At 44.3% G+C, this 19,022-nt stretch overlaps 1 protein-coding gene across 3 annotated transcripts in view; it reads left to right on the forward strand.

The window, feature by feature from the left end:
- The window catches only part of PAK5 (p21 (RAC1) activated kinase 5), a gene marked incomplete at its 5' end in the record, with an annotated part of 132,991 nt that overhangs the window by 100,404 nt on the left and 13,565 nt on the right, over window positions 1-19,022 (forward strand). For all 3 annotated transcript variants that reach the window (XM_081906197.1, XM_081906196.1, XM_081906195.1), the window contains 3 exons: window positions 12,543-13,037; window positions 15,470-15,603; window positions 18,577-18,703. In XM_081906197.1, the coding sequence (XP_081762323.1) occupies window positions 12,543-13,037; window positions 15,470-15,603; window positions 18,577-18,703 (756 nt within the window). The remainder of the gene's footprint in view (window positions 1-12,542; window positions 13,038-15,469; window positions 15,604-18,576; window positions 18,704-19,022) is intronic.

Here is a 19,022-nt window from a genome sequence, read left to right on the forward strand (position 1 = left end):
TGTTGCCAAAAAAAAATTCCACCTATCTGCTTCATAATATCAGATCTAATTGAAGAGAGCCTCAGATATCTGTGCTTTTAGGTGTCCCTCCAGCAGCAACCCCATGTGTATCCAAATATGGGTGTTCACTTCATTTCTTCCAATGGGACGTGCATCTGGATGGGAATCTAAGTATGCATCCCATAATGATCTATACATTTTTGGCTAGCTGGTACAAGAGTTTCCATACCCAGCTACTGCTCCCTGCCCACCCCTACCCCCACTGACCGCCATCATACAGAAGAAGTTGCCTCGGCAGCCGATCATCATTTGTTTTCCTGGCAGATAGTAAACAAGACAGCAGTGGGAATAAGTTGCATTTCAGGACAGTCAGACAAAAGCAAAAATGAGGGTGGTCCGATTGCTGTGGCTTCCCTTAACATGACACTTAAATGAACAGCTGCAAAATAATGATGATAATAATAGCCAAATGTTTATCTGTCCCACTCCACTTCCCATTACGTTAAATAGAATTTGCCTGTTGTGGGTCCTAACTTTATGTCATTAGTAACTCCACCGCAAACAAGCGAAATCCAGTGATGTAGATCTCCAATAGGTAAGTTCTCCAATATGTTAAAGAGGAGGGAGTCAGTGGGTGGTTGCTGTTTGGGGCGGCATCCACACATTCAATGCAGTGTCTAGAATGGCCTATAGATCAAGGGTGTCGTTGGACTACAATATGCACCATCACTGACCATTGGTCCTGCTGGCTGTGGCTGATGTGAGTTACATTCCAACAACATCTGAAGGGTCAAAGGTTCCCCATCCCTCCTGTAAATGCTTGATAGCTTCTCCTGCGAGCAACGCCATGGTTCTCATGAAGCCAGGTGCCCCAACTCTAGTGGGCCAATATGTCTTCGCCCTCCTCAATGTTTGTTGGAAAGTGGCTGCCCCCCTAATTGTCTCTGCATGATGTCACTTGGATCACATGTTGTCAGTTCAGTGACTGGCTCCTCCAGACGATGTGACATCATGCAGGCGCAACACGCACCGGGCCCACTCAGTCGTTTGAAGCCTTTTCCCATGAGGATTTGAGCACATCTTCTCAAAAATACATCTCATATCTGAGTGTTCCATGTCAAAATGATGCTTCTGATTCACAGTGCCATTCTATACATGACTATGCAGAAGTAAAGACCCGTTGAGTGCAATGGAACTTACTTCCTGGTCAGCAGATATAGGATTGCAGTGCCTGTTTCATTCGTCTGTTCCAACCAGTCTATGATTTCCAAAACAAATAGTGTTTTTGCATAAGGAAAAAACAACACCAGATGTCTTCCTCAGGGGAAATGGTGATGGTTTAAGTCTAAAAATCAATTAATGACATACATTATTTAGCTCCCCATCATTATTTTTAGTTAAGGTTTGTTTTTTAAATTACCTCTGGGGATGGGGGTATCTAAATTTTGCCCCTTCTTCTGTAAAGCTCCCTTGACATTTTTCAGTGACATCAATATCATCCTGAAGACCTTCCAAAATGTTAACCATTTCCTACTTCTAGACTGAATATTTCTCCTTGCCAAGTGCCTGAGCATGTGCATGGAACATATTAGCCTAAATGCACAGACACGAGCAAGCCTTATGAAACAGCAAATCCATAGCTGGCTGCTATTGCTGCATATATGGTTGAGCTTCAATTGATACAAGCAAATAGTTAAAGTCTTTGTTATGGAGAAGACTTTTGCAGCAATATATGCCATTGCCCCCAGCACAATCCTGGTGAACTTTGTAGGCTTATTCCAGAGTAAGAGCTAGTTTAACTGAGCCTTTTAGAACTGTACAATATGAGCTGACTCTACCCATAAATGCATAAAAGGAACCCTGATGCATCAATCCCCATCTAATCCAGTATCCTGTTCCCAATGGAAGCCAACCAGACATCTTCAGGAAGCCCAGAAATCTGGGCATGAAGACAGCTCCCTTCCCGTGCTATAATAGAATAATAATAATTTATTATTTATACCCCACCAAACTGAATGGGTTTCCCCAGTCACTCTGGGTGGCTCCCAACAGAATATTAAAACCACAATAAGACATCAAACATTAAAAACTTCCCTAAACAGGGTTGCCTTCAGATGTCTTCTAAAAGTCAGATAGATGTTTATTTCCTTGACATCTGATGGGAGGGCATTCCATAGGGTGGGCGCCACTACCGAGAAGGCCCTTTGCCTGGTTCCCTGTAACTTCACTTCTCACAGTGAGGAAACCACCAGAAGGCCCTTGGCTTTGGACCTCAGTGTCTGGGCTGAATGATGGGGATGGAGACGCTCCTTCAGATACACTGGGCCGAGGCCATTTAGGGCTTTAAAGGTCAGCACCAACACTTTGAATTGTGCTCTGAAAGAGACTAGGAGCCAATTTATGTCTTTCAGGACCGGCGTTATATGGTCCCAGCTAACTCTCCCAGTCACCAGTCTAGCTGCCGCATTCTGGATTAGTTGTAGTTTCTGGGTCACCTTCAAAGGTAGCCCCACATAGAACGCATTGCAGTAATCCAAGCAGGAGATAACCAGAGCATGCACCACTCTGGCGAGACAGTCTGCAGGCAGGTAGGGTCTCAGCCTGCGTACCAGATGGTGCTGGTAAACAGCTGCCCTGGACACAGAATTGCTGTGCCTCCCCTCCCCAAAAACCCCAAACCCACATTCACAGATATACTGCCTCTAAGGCTCTAACTTCCATTTTGGTATCCTGCTTATCTATGACTTTGTCTAATTTCCCTGCAAAGCCATCTGAGCCAATAGCCGTCCCTACCGCATCTTGTAACGGGAAATCCCACAAGTTTATTGTTCTTTGTGCTTGTCGGCACATTCTCCCATTCATTCCAAGTTGGCATTCTGAACCTGTTCTGCATTTCAGTTCAGCCCCATGGTGAATCCAGGGGTTGGGCAGGCTACGGGCTATGTGACACATTTCATCGCATGCCTGAACTGCAGTCCACAATGCCCACTGAGTCAGTCTTCATTTCAGTGAATCAGCTACGTGGGGTGGGAGAGCTGCACTTCATTTTATTTAATTGAACATGTCACGGTGGGGATGTCCATTGTCTGTTTTCCTCTGCTATTCTGCAGAGACGCAGTTATCCACCTACATACCCACAGAGGCTGGATTTCTGGATCAGCGCTTTCGATTGCATTCGAATCAGATGGCTCACTCCCCACCCACGCCCAGCAATCTCTTACACCTTGCTCTTTCGAAGTGTACAAAATGGTTGTTTCTTGTTGCTGCTGATGTTGCATTCTCATCCTGTACCTTCTATTTCACTTTCGCTCCCCTCCCCAGAAGAAAAGTGAAATGAGTTTGTGCCAAAGGGAGAACATCCTTGCTTTCCATACAGAGAGAATAGGCAGCACAGCTGCCGCTGCAGCAGCAGCATGTTCCGTTTCAGTGCTGTGCTTTTGATGGATTTCTTGTCAGAACTTAATCTGCTTTGCTGACCTGGACCTGAACAATCAGATTCCCTTCCCTCCCACCTCTTTCCATTTTCTTCAGTCATTCAAAGAATTTCCTTTGGGAGATTAATTAAAATATAAATGTCAAAAAGAAGTATGCAATGAAACAATACGTATAGTGCATGCCACTCTCTGGATTTTGCAATGCTGTGGATCTCTATGCTTAGACCTGATTAGAATTAAGGTGTGTCAAGTTTATCTTTTGTTACGCATGTCACAGAAAGCAATAATAATGATAATGGAGCATCTTGAGTCATAAGTGTGTGTAAAATATAAGCATGAGTGCATTTTACAAAATCTTGTTTTGTTTTTCTTTTTTCCTTAAACCTGTCTCTTGTAGTCGGCCATGCCTTTAAAAAAAATACTAATGCTGATTCAATTCATTAAAGTAAATTTCAAATCACTAACATGGAAAGGTAATTAGACTCTATCTAACATGTGAGCTGTCCACATCATTATCAAAAGACAAGGAGGAGAGGGGGCAGAATAATTACCAACCAACCTCTTCTCAATAATTTACTGGATATTTGTCAAGAGCTTTCTCATGGAGAGAACCTGTAACCATTAATTTAAAAGGTGGGAGAGGACTGGCAGATAGACACGCTTAATTTCAATGGTCTGAAAGAAAGAGAGAAGGCAACTGCTATAGCTCTTCACATAAGTAAAAAGCAAACACAGCAAAGCCTCTCAAGATGTGGTCTAAAGTCACATGAAAGAAAACCTTGTAGAAGCTAAGCAGATCTGTGTCCGGTCACTACCTGGATGGGAGACCAGATGGGAAGCCTTCTGGCTTGAATTCCATTATGGAAAGACAGTGGGATATGGTTGTAAACAAATATATATAAATATAACAGCTTTCGAATTACAAAGTTGTGCCCAGCCCAGATTCTCACAGTGCAGTTACAGGAACCAATGCTACCTTGGTAGGATATCAACTTTACATCTGGTTTTGTAGTAGTCCAGGGATGGGCGTCTTCAATGCATGCTTGGTTGCAGCCAGGTTTCCTTCATTTTTGGCTTTCAAACTTTCAGTTGTCATGACCTGAGAAAAGTTTGAAAAGGTATAGCCTCAGACACTCAGAAAAAAAACAGAGAACAGGCCTTCTAATGAACCAAAGATCTTTAGAAGGTCTACCACCCAAAAGAGCAATTGGTCACTTCAACCAAAGTGACGGACAAATGCCATTATTTTCCTCCATACCTAGGTTTCTTTGAGATGCTCATCAGCATTGGCAACAGAATATGGAATAGGCTCAACCTCTTCCAGAGAGGCTTTCCTTATGAATGCAAGCCACCGCTCCACTTGTACAAATAAAACTGAAACTGAGAGGTCTTGCACTAGAGGAAGAGTCAGAGAAGCACTTAAATTATTAGCAGTCAGCCTCCCATGTTAAGCATGGTGCTGACCCAATCCCCAGCAAACATGGACTCCTTTGTCATTTTGCGAGATACAGCGAGCTCATTAAAGCAGCTTGCCATTAATTCATGGGCGAAATAATCACACGTGTCTGTTGCCGGCACCCAGCTCATTTATATCTCTGAAATTTGCAGCTCTAAAACGCAATTGGCGGTTCCGCACTTGGTGAATAGTCAGCAGTTTCTGGAGCCTTTGGAAGCACTCTTCTTTGAGAAAGAGAAGCCCGACAGCTCTACACTTCAGATACGCCTTCTGAGCTTGCAGGAAGCCTTCTTTCCATCAAAGCTTGCTGTGAGATTAAAAGACGAGCGAGTCCGCCGGACACGAGAGTTTGCCAGATGCTAATCTCTGCATTAAATCTATCTTCCTCCATTGAGTACACCCTACTCACAAACACTCCGGCGCCATGCAGCAGCCTACAGTGACAAATTGATGCTGCGGCGAACTCCCTTTCTCGCCTCCGCCCCACCCTGCAGTCTTAGCATAAAATGGTCAAATGATGTTCCACTGCAGAATTCAATTTCACAGTTCAGTTGGATCCTTGATTACACTGCCAAATTCAGATTAATGTGCATTTAACTAACATGGATCAGGGAACTCCTGGCTGCCAGCCAGCAGTAAAACTAGCAACGGAGAGCTGTTTAAGAGCTCTATGCTTTGTCCTCCCTGTGCGCCACCACTGAAATTGATTGATTAAATAAATTCACAGCTATAATTATTTGTAATTGTGCTACATCATGAGTCTGTGTCGAAACCCCCCACCCACGTCGGAGATGTTACGCACATTATCCCAAGCTCTTTTGCTTTGAACAAAGCTGAAAATTATTCCTTTTCAGAAATGGTTTACATTTTCTGTTGTTGTTAATCTTGCACCCTCATAGGTACATTTTCCTCAGACTGGCTCAGAAGAATATTTGAGAATGTCAAGAATAAATGGATAAAAAGCTAGGTGGGACATTTAAAAAAAACAACAACAAAGAATGAAATAGTCTGAATTCTAAACTCTCGCAAGCAAATCTGATTAAGCGTCAATGTAAAACTTCATTGTCATCTTGCAAAGACTGCCACTGATTTAATTTCTTTTTGACTTTTTGATTTAAACGATGGGATTTTTTTTAAAAAGAGTTGGTCATTTTAGGAAATAATTCAGGAAATGGCTAACTCCTGTATTTTTCCTTGAGAAGGCTCCTTTTAAAAAGAGGCTGAGCCATTTGATGTGCCCATTTTATAAATTCCCTCAGGGATGAAATCTCATTGTGTGATATTCTGTGCTATATACGCATAGTTCACTCAAGTTGCATGTATGCTACTGACTGGAGATTACACACATAAATATACAACCGCACCCCAGGGGTTAGCACAGTGCTTCTCAAACTTGGGTCCCCAGCTGTTGTTGGACTACAACTCCTATCATCCCTAGCTAGCAGGACCAGTGGTGTGGTCATGGATGATGGGAACTGTAGTCCAACAAGAGTTGGGGACCCAAGTTTGCTCTCCAGATATTGTTGACTACAATCCCCATAATCCCTTGCCATTGGGCATGCTGGCCTAACCACCAGCAAACATGGACTACTTTTTCATTTTGCCAGATACACAACTTTGTAACATTATAAAGGTAGCTGGGGAACTATTTTTCCAATATCTCTTCATCCAAACACATGGAATGCCTGGACCATTAAACCTGTGAATTATCTGTTCCTACAGGTAATGTGGAGATGCTACATCTTTTGGTTTTGAGTCTTTGCTAGTGCTACTCTCCACCAGTTAAAGATTGTTAATGTTCAGCTTTTTGGCTTTCACCCAATTGATCCATCCATCCATTAATTAGAATAATATTTAAGTAAAGTTAAACATTGTAAAACGACATGAAAAGTGGCTTTAAAAAAAATGCTGAAGGAAGGATCCTTTGTTCAAGCCCACATTAGTTCATTAACTGACATCACCAGTTCAAGGGCTTATGGTAGCTGGTACTATCAAAGCCTTAGACCTTGGAGAACCAATGCTAGTTGGGCACTACCAAGTAAGATAGACTCAAATTTCACCCACTGGGAGGCAGCTTCATATGCCTAGAGAAAAGTATTTACCTTAAAAATAGACTTAAGATCAACAGCTTTTAAATCAAGCATAAATGAAATACTTGAGTTAGAATGCCTTCTGAGAACAAGGAAGTTCTAGGTCCATCATATTAAGAACATACAAAGCTGCTGAATGGTCCACATGTCCAGACCAATGGTCCATCTACTCAATAATGTCTTTGCCAACTGACAGCAGCCCTTCCTGGAGATACCTTAGGACCTTCTGCATGCAAATCAGATGTTCTACCACTGAGCTGTAGCCTTTCCTCATTGTGCTATTGTGATAGATTCAGGTTTAGAAAGGACATATTGAAACATTGGCACTGATTTCAGTGGACCTTTGGTAGCTACAGTCACCTATAGCTCATACTGTGAAGAACATAAGAACAGCCATGTTGGATCAGACTGAAGGTCCATGTAGCCAAGCGTCCTGTTTCTTACATTGACCAGAAAGCCCACAAGAAGAAGATGAAGTCAATAAACCTCTCTCCAGCTGTTCCCCTCTCAACAGAAACTGGTATCCAGCACAGATTACCTCATAAAGCCCCATTGATAGGTCTATCTTCTGTGTATTTGTTCATCGTGTTGTTGTTGTTTAGTTGTTTAGTCCTGTCTGACTCTTCATGACCCCATGGACCAGAGCACGCCAGGCACTCCTGTCTTCACCCCCCTTTAAAGCCATCTAAACCAGTAGTCATCACCACATGACAGCCAATTCCATAATTGAATTATGTGCTTGGTGAATATGTCCTTGTTCTCATCAAAATGGAATCTACTGCCATTCAGTTTTATTTGTGAACACTAGTCTTCAAACACACACACACACACTTTCCCCTGAAAACTTTCACCTTCCCTTGTAGGAAAGATGTTCCAGCCTCCTGATCATATCACCTGCTGTTGTCCGCATTTCCCCCCACTGTACAACATCCTTTTATGGAGTAAGAAACTAAAATGCTCAGAGGTGCTAAGACCACCCAAACAGGTCAAAGGATGTCTTAAACCAAGGATATTTTTGCTCCATACAGAACCACTGGCATTACAGCAGTTTACCCATAAGGCAGTGGTAGCTAACCCGGGCCTCCTTAGTGTTGCTTGACCCTACTCCCATCCTCTCCTACCAGATATCTGCCATCTTAAAAGGCTATTTTAAGACTGATTCTTATCAAATGGCCTGTACTCAGCTACCTTTAGTAGCCTCGTGCTTTTGAGTTTAGAATCATAGATGCAATGCAGGAGTCTTCTCACAACTCACAACCCTGAGATTAAGAGGCTCATGCTCTACTGGCTGAGCTATCCAGTAGCTAGCTTTTGTCTGGTTCTTTCCAGTCCCAAAGGTTAATCAGATGACAAATTATTTTACATCTACAATTAAACCTTTAGTTGATAATCTAGTATGTGGTAGAATGGAAATCACCATTCATTTTCAGGAGCCTTCTAAAGCAACTCATTGCAATTTCATTCTTTTTGGGCTTAATGCAGGAGCAGGGAACCTGCAGCTCTCTTTGACTATAACTCACATCATCCCTGACCATTGGCCATGCTTGCTTAGGCTGATGGGATTTGGAGTCCAACAACATCTAGAAGGCCTCAGATTCCACCATCCCTGACTTAATGTGTGGCCTCTGATAAATTGTTATCCTTAGGCATATGAAAATGCCAGCAATTGTCACTGTTCAGTTTTCGATGAGGAAAAGTTTTGACAAGGATACAATCCCTCTTAGCCCAAAACTTATGATTCTGCAATTAGGGAAGCAAATTTCCAGGAGGGTCGTGTTCTGTTCTGAAGACTGGGTTGTAAACTAAGCTATTTCTGAACTGATGTGGACAGTATGAAACATCCCCTGTCTCGTCAAACAAGGGGAATGGTCAGGGAAATTGGTTGTGTGTTGTACAAACAGATGTTGCTGCATCAATCTGTCCCGATGGACTTTGAGTTGATAGGAAACTGTGTTGCTTCACAGGCTTCAGAATGCCAATCAATGTTGTGCAATAATATCCCCTCTAACCCCATCAAAAAACAGTTATTCACACTCATTACAGTGCAGGAGAGAATGTATCAGAGATTTACGTGGCACATGCTCTTTGCACTGTGTTGTGTTCCATCCTTCTGTCAGACTGACTGGGCAGCAGCAGCAGCTGTTCTGCTCAAACCACTGATAGCTAGAATCAGAGCAGATCAGACTTACCCCAGTAGTGGCTGGCCAGATGAAAGGAACTTTTTCCTATTACATTAACAGTATGAAAGGGAAAGGTCTTATCCACACTAAGATTTTCTCCACTCTTTCTAGGCATAGTCTGCTCTGTGTCCAAACACCTTTTTCTTGTGGCTCTAGGCAGCGGTTCTCAACCTGTGGGTCCCCAGATGTTGTTGGACTATAACTCCCATCATCCCTGAGATCTGGTCGTGCTAGCTAGGGATGATGGGAGTTGTAGTTCAACAACATCTGGGGACCCACAGGTTGAGAAAGGCTGATCCACTGTGAAAACTTCACAATCGAAGCAAGCATCAATTTGTGGGAGATCTGAATCGACATTTGCTCTGATTCAGCTTTAAAGGGGGGGGTTGTGGGGAAAGCTTTTTTTTGGGGGGACCACCCCAGAAATGCTCAGATGTGGAGCATTAAGGCATGGACCTCTGCCTGGAAAGAGTTGGCCAAAAGGTAACTGGATTTTAAAAAGATTTGGTATGTAGCAGTCTGTAGGGTCAGATTCTACTGGTAGATGATTTCAGCCAGGGGCACCAACTATAGAGGGCAGAAGGGGCTTCAGCCCCCTCAATATTTCTAGGTGGGGGGCTGACCCCCATATTGAGGGGGCTGACATCCCCTGCTGCTGCCGAGTGAACACTGGCCTGCTGGGCGAACTCTGGCCTACCAGGTGGGGGTGGGAGCCATGGAAGGTGATTTTCACCCTCTGCCCCGCCCCCGATATCACATGATTCCACCCGCCCACCCAATGTGTGTATGTGGGGGGGGGGGTAAAGTCAGCACCCCGGATTTGGGCTGAATAAAAGTGCAAGAAAAACCCAGACTGCTTCAGAGAGGACAATAGTCACTGTAATTTTGGAGAGCGATAATATGGTCACATTCCACTGATGAGGAAATCTTACCAGTTAAGAAGGGTGCTGAGACTCGCATATCTGCTATAGGCTTTAATAACTGTAAAGACCTGAGCTGTGAATAAGGTACATAATGCGACTCCTAAAATCCCGTTCAAGTCAATGAGACCTGCCTTAACTGTGCACAGGTTTGCAATTCCAGTATACAAGAGCACATGTGCTGCAGAAGCAGCTATGCAACCCACAATGTGTGCTTAGTAGCTCTGAAACCCATGGTAGAAGGACACAAATGTAGGGTGAGATCTAGTGGGAAGTTCTCCTGAACCAGAGATGAATGGGACCTGCGATAGTTCAATGCAGATTGTGCAGGACAATTTCTTTGTGGATTGTGCCCATGGTCTGAAGGCTATGTCTGAAAACCAAGGATGAGAAGCTAATGGACCTCCATATCAGCCACAGCCAATGTAGCCAGTGGTCAGGGTTGATGGAAGTTGGAGTTCAGCCACAGGTTCCTTTCCTCCATCTGGCTTCTGCAGAATTGGCTGCAGTTATCTCTACTAGAGTCATCTTGGTAAAGCAGGAAATCAGTAATATTTGAAGACGCCTTGTTCTAAATCAGATTACTGGCCCATCTAACCAAGTGTCACCTGTGCCGACTGCCTGATGGTCCCTAAGGATACAGGCAGAATTAGAATCATAGAATCATAGAGTTGGAAGAGACCACAAGGGCCATCAAGTCCAACCCCCTGCCAAGCAGGAAACACCATCAGAGCACTCCTGACATATGGTTGTCAAGCCTCTGCTTAAAGACTTCCAAAGAAGGAGACTCCACCACACCCCTTGGCAGCAAATTCCACTGTCGAACAGCTCTTACTGTCAGGAAGTTCTTCCTAATGTTTAGGTGGAATCTTCTTTCTTGTAGTTTGGAACCATTGCTCCGTGTCCGCTTCTCTGGAGCAGCAGAAAACAACCTTTCTCCCTCCTCTATGTGACATCCTTTTATATTACTTCCCACCCTTGCTGTCAAAGATCCTTTTAACTGAGCCAGTGTGGGGTAGTGGTTAAGAGCGGTAGTCTCGTAATCTGGGGAACCGGGTTTGCGTCTCCGCTCCTCCACATGCAGCTGCTGGGTGACCTTGGGCCAGTCACACTTCTCTGAAGTCTCTCAGCCCCACTCACCTCACAGAGTGTTTGTTGTGGGGGAGGAAGGGAAAGGAGAATGTTAGCCGCTTTGAGACTCCTTAAAGGGAGTGAAAGGCGGGATATCAAATCCAAACTCCTCTTCTTCTTCTTCTAACGGGAGATGCCAGGGTTTCTTAGGCATCCAAAGCATTTGCTGTCCACAAACCTGTGGCCGCCCCCCCATGAATGACAGTTGCCTGCAATCTACCTGCACCAGAGTTCAACCAGATGTTTCCAGCTGCAGCCATCAGTTGCTCCCTTCCCTAACCACTGAGCTGTGGCATTTACTCTTCTTGAAATAATGTGTTTCATTGAAAGAGATTACTGTGTATCGGTTGAAACAAGTAGCATATAATCATAGATTGTAGAGTTGGAAGGGACCCTTCCCTGAAATGCAGGAATATGCAGTTGCCCTATATGGGGATCGAACCTGCAACCTTGGCATTATTGGTACTGCCAAGTACCAATTGGTTCTAACCAAGCTACCCACTTAGTAGGGGCCAGCATTTGGTTCCTCAGAGATACATTGAGTAGGGAGCTGGCCATGCTCAGATGGCCCAACAAGAGATACCACAAGAGCAATGACATCCTCTCATTATTTGGAAAACACTAATAATAATAATAATAATAATAATAATAATAATAATAATAATATACACTGACCGTGGTAAAGTTTATTTCAGAGGTCTCAAGAAACAAAGACCGTCATGCTCTAGACATAACAAAATGACTACCTCAGTCTCTTTTACCTGTTGTTTAGTTGTTTTAACTGTATCTTGTTTTGAAAGTGTTTTGTGGGTATATGGATAATAATAATAATAATAATAATAATAATAATAATAATAATAATAATAATAATTTATACCCTGCCCATCTGGCTGGGTTTCCCCAGCCACTCTGGGTGGCTCCCAACAGAATATTAAAAACACGATAAAATATCAAACATTAAAAGCTTCCGTAAACAAGGCTGCCTTCAGATGTCTTCCAAAAGTCAGATCGCTGTTTATTTCCCTGACCTCTGGTGGGAGGGCGTTCCACAGGGCAGGTGCCACCACCGAGAAGGCCCTCTGTTTAGTTCCCTGTAACCTCACTTCTCACAGTTAGGGAACCAACAGAAGGCCCTTGGAGCTGGAACTCAGTGTCCAGGCTGAACGATGGGGGTGGAGATGCTCCTTCAGGTATACTGGGCCAAGGCCTTTTATGGCTTTTAAGGTCAGCAGCAACACTTTGAATTGTGCTTGGAAACGTACTGGGAGCCAATGTAGGTCTTTCGATGTACGTGAAACCACGCTTACCTGTTGACTTGCTTCTTTTCACAGCTGGATTATGATCGAGCACAGATGGTTGTAAGCCCACCACTGTCTGGGTCAGACACTTATCCTCGAGGCCCAACCAAGCTACCTCAAAGTCAAAGCAAAGTCACGTATTCAGGCAGTGGCTACCAGTACCCAGCAGTCTATCACAAATTCTCCCACTATCACCACCAGCCTTCTCTCCAGCCAAGCTCACATTACATTTCCACAGCTTCTTACCCAAGCTCCCCGAGTATCACTTCAAGTGCTTATCCTCCACCAAGCTGGGGCTCTTCCTCAGACCAACAACCCTCCCGGGTCTCTCATGAGCAGTTCCGAGCAGCCTTGCAGCTGGTGGTAAGCCCTGGTGACCCTCGGGAGTACTTGGACAACTTCATCAAAATTGGGGAAGGCTCCACTGGTATCGTTTGCATTGCCACAGAGAAGCACACGGGGAAGCAAGTTGCAGTGAAGAAGATGGATCTCAGGAAGCAGCAAAGGAGGGAACTGCTCTTCAACGAGGTACGCCATTTTGGAAGTGTGGGAAGGTGCTTCCACCCTACTCATTTCAGCTGGGCTTGAGCACGCTGTTAGATTGTGCCCATTGGTTTTAAGTAGAGGTAAGGAAGCCATGCTGGGACGTGGGTGGCGTTGTGGGTTAAACCACAGAGCCTAGGACTTGCCGATTAGAAGGTTGGCGGTTCGAATCCCCACAATGGGGTGAGCTCCCATTGCTCGGTCCCTGCTCCTGCCAACCTAGCAGTTCGAAAGCACAAAGTGCAAGTAGATAAATAGGTACCGTTCCAGCGGGAAGGTAAATGGCGTTTCCATGCACTGCTCTGGTTTTCCAGAAGAGGCTTAGTCGTGCTGGCCACATGACCCGGAAGCTGTATGCCGGCTCTCTTGGCCAATAAAGTGAGATGAGCGCCACAACCCCAGAGTCGGTCACGACTGGACCTAATGGTTAGGGGTCCCTTTACCTTTAAGGAAGCCATGTGTGGGATGTGGGTGGCGCTGTGGTTAAATCACAGAGCCTAGGACTTGCCGATCAGAAGGTTGGCGGTTCGAATCCCCACGACGGGGTGAGCTCCCGTTGCTCGGTCCCTGCTCCTGCCAACCTAGCAGTTTGAAAGCACATCAAAGTGCAAATAGATAAATAGGAACTGTTCCGGCAGGAAGGTAAACGGTGTTTCCATGCACTGCTCTGGTTCACTAGAAGTGGCTTAGTCCTGCTGGCCACATGACCCAGAAGCTGTCTGCAGACAAACGCTGTCTCCCTCGGCCTATAGAGTGAGATGAGCACACAACCCCAGAGTCGTACGTGACTGGACCTAACGGTCAGGGGTACCTTTACTTTACCTTTAAGGAAGACATGGGGAACGAGGAGAACTGGGCATTGCACCTTGAGCTCCTTGGAAGAAAGGTGGGCTAGAAACGTAATAAAAATAAAATAAAATTAGACGTAAGCATGCCTAATTGGTCTTAAGGATGGCACTGAATTGGACAAAGTATTATTAAAAGGCATAGCCTGTAACCACATGTCTTGAAAGACACCTCTGTGAGCTGCTGGATGTCTGTGTGATGTAAAGTTTACAGAGGGCTTAGCTAGGAACCAGGACTTCTCTCTCATACACAGAAGCCATTGCTTTGATTTAGTCACCCTTCTCCCATCTTTATGTAACAAAAACATTTACTCTCCCCCACTCACTATCTCCTTAGCTCCAAACAAAACAGAGCCTTCCACAGCCCTTTTTGGCAACTGCCACCAGAAGCTACTAATCTCACTCTAAGTTGCCAAAGGCGAAGAAGGAAAAGTTGTGTTCAGGAAGCTAAAGCAAGGAGGTCCAAAAAGATCCAGATGTTCTCCAGAGTCCTGAGGACACCGGCTTACACAACCAACAGTTCCTCTATCTATCTATCTCAATATTGTCCACGCTAACCGGAGTGGCTCTATGAGGTTTTCAGAAACGGAGTCTAATAATAATTTCCCCAGCCACTCTGGGCGGCTCCCAACTGAATATTAAAACACAATACAGCATTAAACGTTAAAAACTTCCCTAAACAGGGCTGCCTTCAGATGTCTTTTAAAAGCAAGATAGTTGCTTATTGCCTTGATGGGAGGGCATTCCACAGGGTGGGCACTGCCTGGTTCCCTGTAACCTCACTTCTCACAGTCTGTCCCTGCCCTTACAGTAGATGCCAGGAATGCAACCTGGGACGTTTTGTATGCAAAGTACATGTTCTGCCCCCACACTACCACTCTTCTCTGAGGGTAGATGCTAGCATCAGACCATCTGCTGCAGTGCTGGCAGTGGGGTCATAGAGTGCCACTCAGATGGGACCAGCCCGTTCCCATTCCCTGTCTTCCCAAAGCTCTTTATAGAAAGCTTTCATGCCACCTTCCTTAAATGTACAATTCATGATTCAGAGAGCCAAGTTGTGATGGGAGGGCAAGCTTTCTCTCTCTCCATTTGCCAGCAAAGGAGAACAGCGCTCCTGTGTTCCATCTTTAATAGTTTTGGGAAGAGGCATTTTAGCAGCTTCACTCCAACTTGCACCCACCTCAAATTCTACTTCTACACATTTGCTGTGGGCACAGGAACCCTTTACACAATCATAAACCCATCGCTTCACATTGCAAGTCACTTTTTTAATTCACTGGGGGAAGGTCCGGAGTTACAAGGCAGGATTTGTGTCCTTCAACCAAACATATACCTAAAGCCCAGTTCCACATGAGGATTTTGTTTTGGTTCAAGGTCAATATGTTTTAGTTCAATGTTATTTTGCTGATAATTCACATTAAAACTCTTTTTTAAAGATGTGTGTGTGTGTCTTGCTGCTGCTGTTCTATAAAAAAATGTATTTACAATTTGGCCTATGCGAGTTAAAAAACAACAGATGCGCAAAAACCCATTAGCACACCATTCAGAGGTTCTGCTCTTCTGTTCTTTCAGGTTGTAATAATGAGAGACTATCATCACGAGAACGTGGTCGACATGTACAACAGCTACCTTGTGGGAGATGAGCTGTGGGTTGTTATGGAGTTTTTGGAAGGTGGTGCTTTGACCGACATAGTGACTCACACCAGGTAAGCTGCATGAAATGGGTACATTTTAAGACAAGCCAACCCTTACACGCATCTGATAGTTTGCACCGTGGTTTGGATGCCTGCAAGGGCTTTCCCCATTCACTGAAACTGGCTTGATCTCACTACATCAAAGTGGCGTGGGTGGTGCTGTGGTCTAAACCACCGAGCCTCTTGGGCTTGCTGATTGGAAGGTTAGTGCTTTGAATCCCTGCGATGGGGTGAGCTCCCATTGCTCTTTCCCAGCTCCTGCCAACCTAGCAGTTCAAAAGCACACCAGTGCAAGTAGATAAATAGGGACCACTGTGGCAGGAGGGTAAACAGCATTTCCGTGCTCTCTGGCTTCCGTCACGGTGTCTCATTGCACCAGTTTAGTCATGCTGGCCACATGACCTGGTAAGCTGTCTGTGAACAAACACCAGCTCCCTTGGCCTGAAAAGCAAGATGAGTGCCGCACCCCTCAGTTGCCTTTGACTGGACTTAACCATCCAGGGGTCCTTTACCTTTACATCAATGAACTGAACCCCTGTACATGGAGCATCAGCATGCATATAGAGGAGAGTAAAGTTTGTAAAATGGTGGAAAGGAAGGAAAGGATTTGGCATTAGCATTAAGTCAACACATTATGCCATTCTATCATTAGCAGCAGCAGCAGCAACAACAATAACAGAGGAAGAATAGTTGGAGGGAGCCATAGACATTGGGTACATCCTATCCTGCTAATTCCTATTCAATGCCTTGTCGTTTCCATGGCAACCTGTGAATTTGCTAAACATAGTTTGGTTGTGCCATCAGATGTATCAGTAAGATGCTGCACAAGGGAAGTGTGGTGGGTTTGATTTCCAACATGGATGTGCTGGTGCCTGAGCAACTTGGAAGTCTGTGTGCTTAATTCTTTTACACTAGCTGATTCTCAAATAGGGGAAAATCTCATTTCCTCTGTAACTTTTCTGCTGTGGCTATTTTAAAGACCCGCTTCAGCCCACATGCTAAAAAAAAAAACCTCGTAGCTTTCATTGGGAGCTATTTTCTGAACTGTTAGTCACCGTGCCAAATATTTTGACAGGCATTTAATTGCAAGCAGATGCTTCCAGAAAACCCTTAAGTGCTGTCATTAGGGCCGGGATTCATTAGAAGCACTCCTTTCTTGATATTTGAACATTTTATGGCCGTCTCTCTAAGGTTTCGTTGAAGGCTTTGCAGTATTTAGATAAATAACACGAGGCCACAGTGGGCAAAATGTTCATCGCGCCTAATGGCTTGACCACAACCAGGGTTGCGATTAGCTACTGACTATTCATTAGGCAAGAGATGTTGGGAGTCTTCATCTGCCTGCACTCCCTGTCTTCACGATGGCAATCTGAACACGCAGTGTTGGCTCCATCCTTGTCTTGAGTGCTCACAAGTGTTTGCCAGTGGGATGGTAAGAGTTTAAGACCAAGACATGGGAGACCAGGGTTCAGATCCCACTTCTGAAGCCTTATTAGACTATACAGACTGGTGGGGTCTGCGTTGTTCCCGGGAGGGAGAAAGGAAGTCAAATGACACCGAGGTTTGGTTCAGAGAGAGAGTTTATTCTGCTCTCAGGATAGCAGAAAGCACTTGCGTGGTCAGATCACAGCAAGTCCAAAGAAATGAGAAATTTCATGCAGTGTATATATATCCTCCAGGCACTCTCTCCCCCCTTCCCCAGGAATTCAACCACGTCAGCTTATACACGTAAGTTGACATCCATGACGATAAACAGATATTCCTGTTCCGGTATTCCTGACCATAAAAGGTTGTTCCTGTTCCTATACTCTTATCTTGGGGCAGGAGGTCATCAACTCTAAGAACACTGCTGGCACCGTTCCCGGACAATGGTCTATGCATCAGTGTGGTCAGGAAGTAAGATAAGACCCAAATGTGTCATCCCTGCTCCACTTTGGAATGGACAAGGCCATTCATTAGGCGTCATGGACTGATAAAGGAGAGAGCTTTGTTTATACAGCTGGGTTCTTGGCTCAAGTGCTCAAGTGCTCAAGTTAATGCATTTTAGCTAATGGAGAAGGAAAAATGGGATTTTGGGGCCTGTTTCAGACTGACTGCACAGTCAGATTTTAGATTTGGGAAACCCATTCCTTCACTTCCAGCAACGAATCTCACTGGGGGACCTTTGGCCAGTCACTTCCTCTCAGCCTGACCTACATCACAGGGTTGCTATGAGGAAAAGGGGTGGGGAGTGAACCTTATGCACAACTTTCAACTCATTATATTTTTTTGTGTGAACTCAAACTTATCTGTATAATGAAGTTGTTCTTAAAATCATGGAATCATAGAATTGGAAGGGACCATGAGGTCTAGTGCAACTCCCTGCAGTACAAGACTGTTTTACGCCATGTGGGACTCTAACCCACAACTCTGAGATTAAGAGTCTATCAAATGAGCTACCGCCCATTGATGGTGTGTCAAAATAATTTAATAAAAATAAAAATTAGATTGATGGATTATTATTTAATTTCTATACCACTTAATATGTTGAAAACATCTCTAAGCGCTGTACAAAAAGCTTTAAAAAACCCAGACAATTTAAATATTAGAAAATTGCACTGTTACATGTTAAAGTGTTCCATTAATACAAAGTGACGAATGCATATAAATCAATGTCAATTTTCCTTCCTTCTCCGTCTCCCAGTTCTCACCCAGGATCCAAACAAACTCTCTGCTCCCCAACAAAAGTCTCATAACGAGAAGAGTTCCTGGAAGCAGCAGACATCACCCTAGTCTCTTACTCTAGACTTGCTTCCCTAGTGCCCCTGTTCCCTGCCTGTTCCCACCAAATGGAACAGCCTTTCTCAACCATGGGTCCCCAGATATTGTTGGACTACAACTCCCATCATTCCAGTGGCCAGTGGTCAGGGATGATGGGAGTTGAAGCAGATGAAAACACTACAGCAGGATTTGTTTCCATGTGTTGCTTTCTTTTAAAAATTCCAGAATGAACGAAGAACAGATTGCTACTGTCTGTCTGTCTGTCCTAAGAGCACTGTCCTATCTGCACAACCAAGGAGTCATTCACCGGGATATAAAGAGCGACTCTATACTTCTCACAAGTGATGGGCGAGTAAGTTTCTCAGCAGTTGATTTATTATTATGAATTAATTTTGTATACCAACCTTCATCTGCAGATCTCAGTGCAGTGTAGTTCACAACGTGAGCATGTTTTTATGTTGTACAATTTTGTCTTCTTCTTCCTCTTCATCTGGATATTGCCTCATAGAACATTAACTCTGGGTGGTGCAATTCGAGGTCCCCCAAGCCACCCCTAAATAATTCACAATTCACACATAATTTTTGTTTAAGGTTTCTGGCATAATTTTGGCAACAACCTTATTAAAATACATAAATGTGAGTGGTTGCTTAGGCATTGGTTATGACAATCT

This window comes from Podarcis melisellensis (genome assembly GCF_964234715.1).
Source record: "Podarcis melisellensis genome assembly, chromosome: 3".
Classification (NCBI taxonomy): domain Eukaryota; kingdom Metazoa; phylum Chordata; class Lepidosauria; order Squamata; family Lacertidae; genus Podarcis; species Podarcis melisellensis.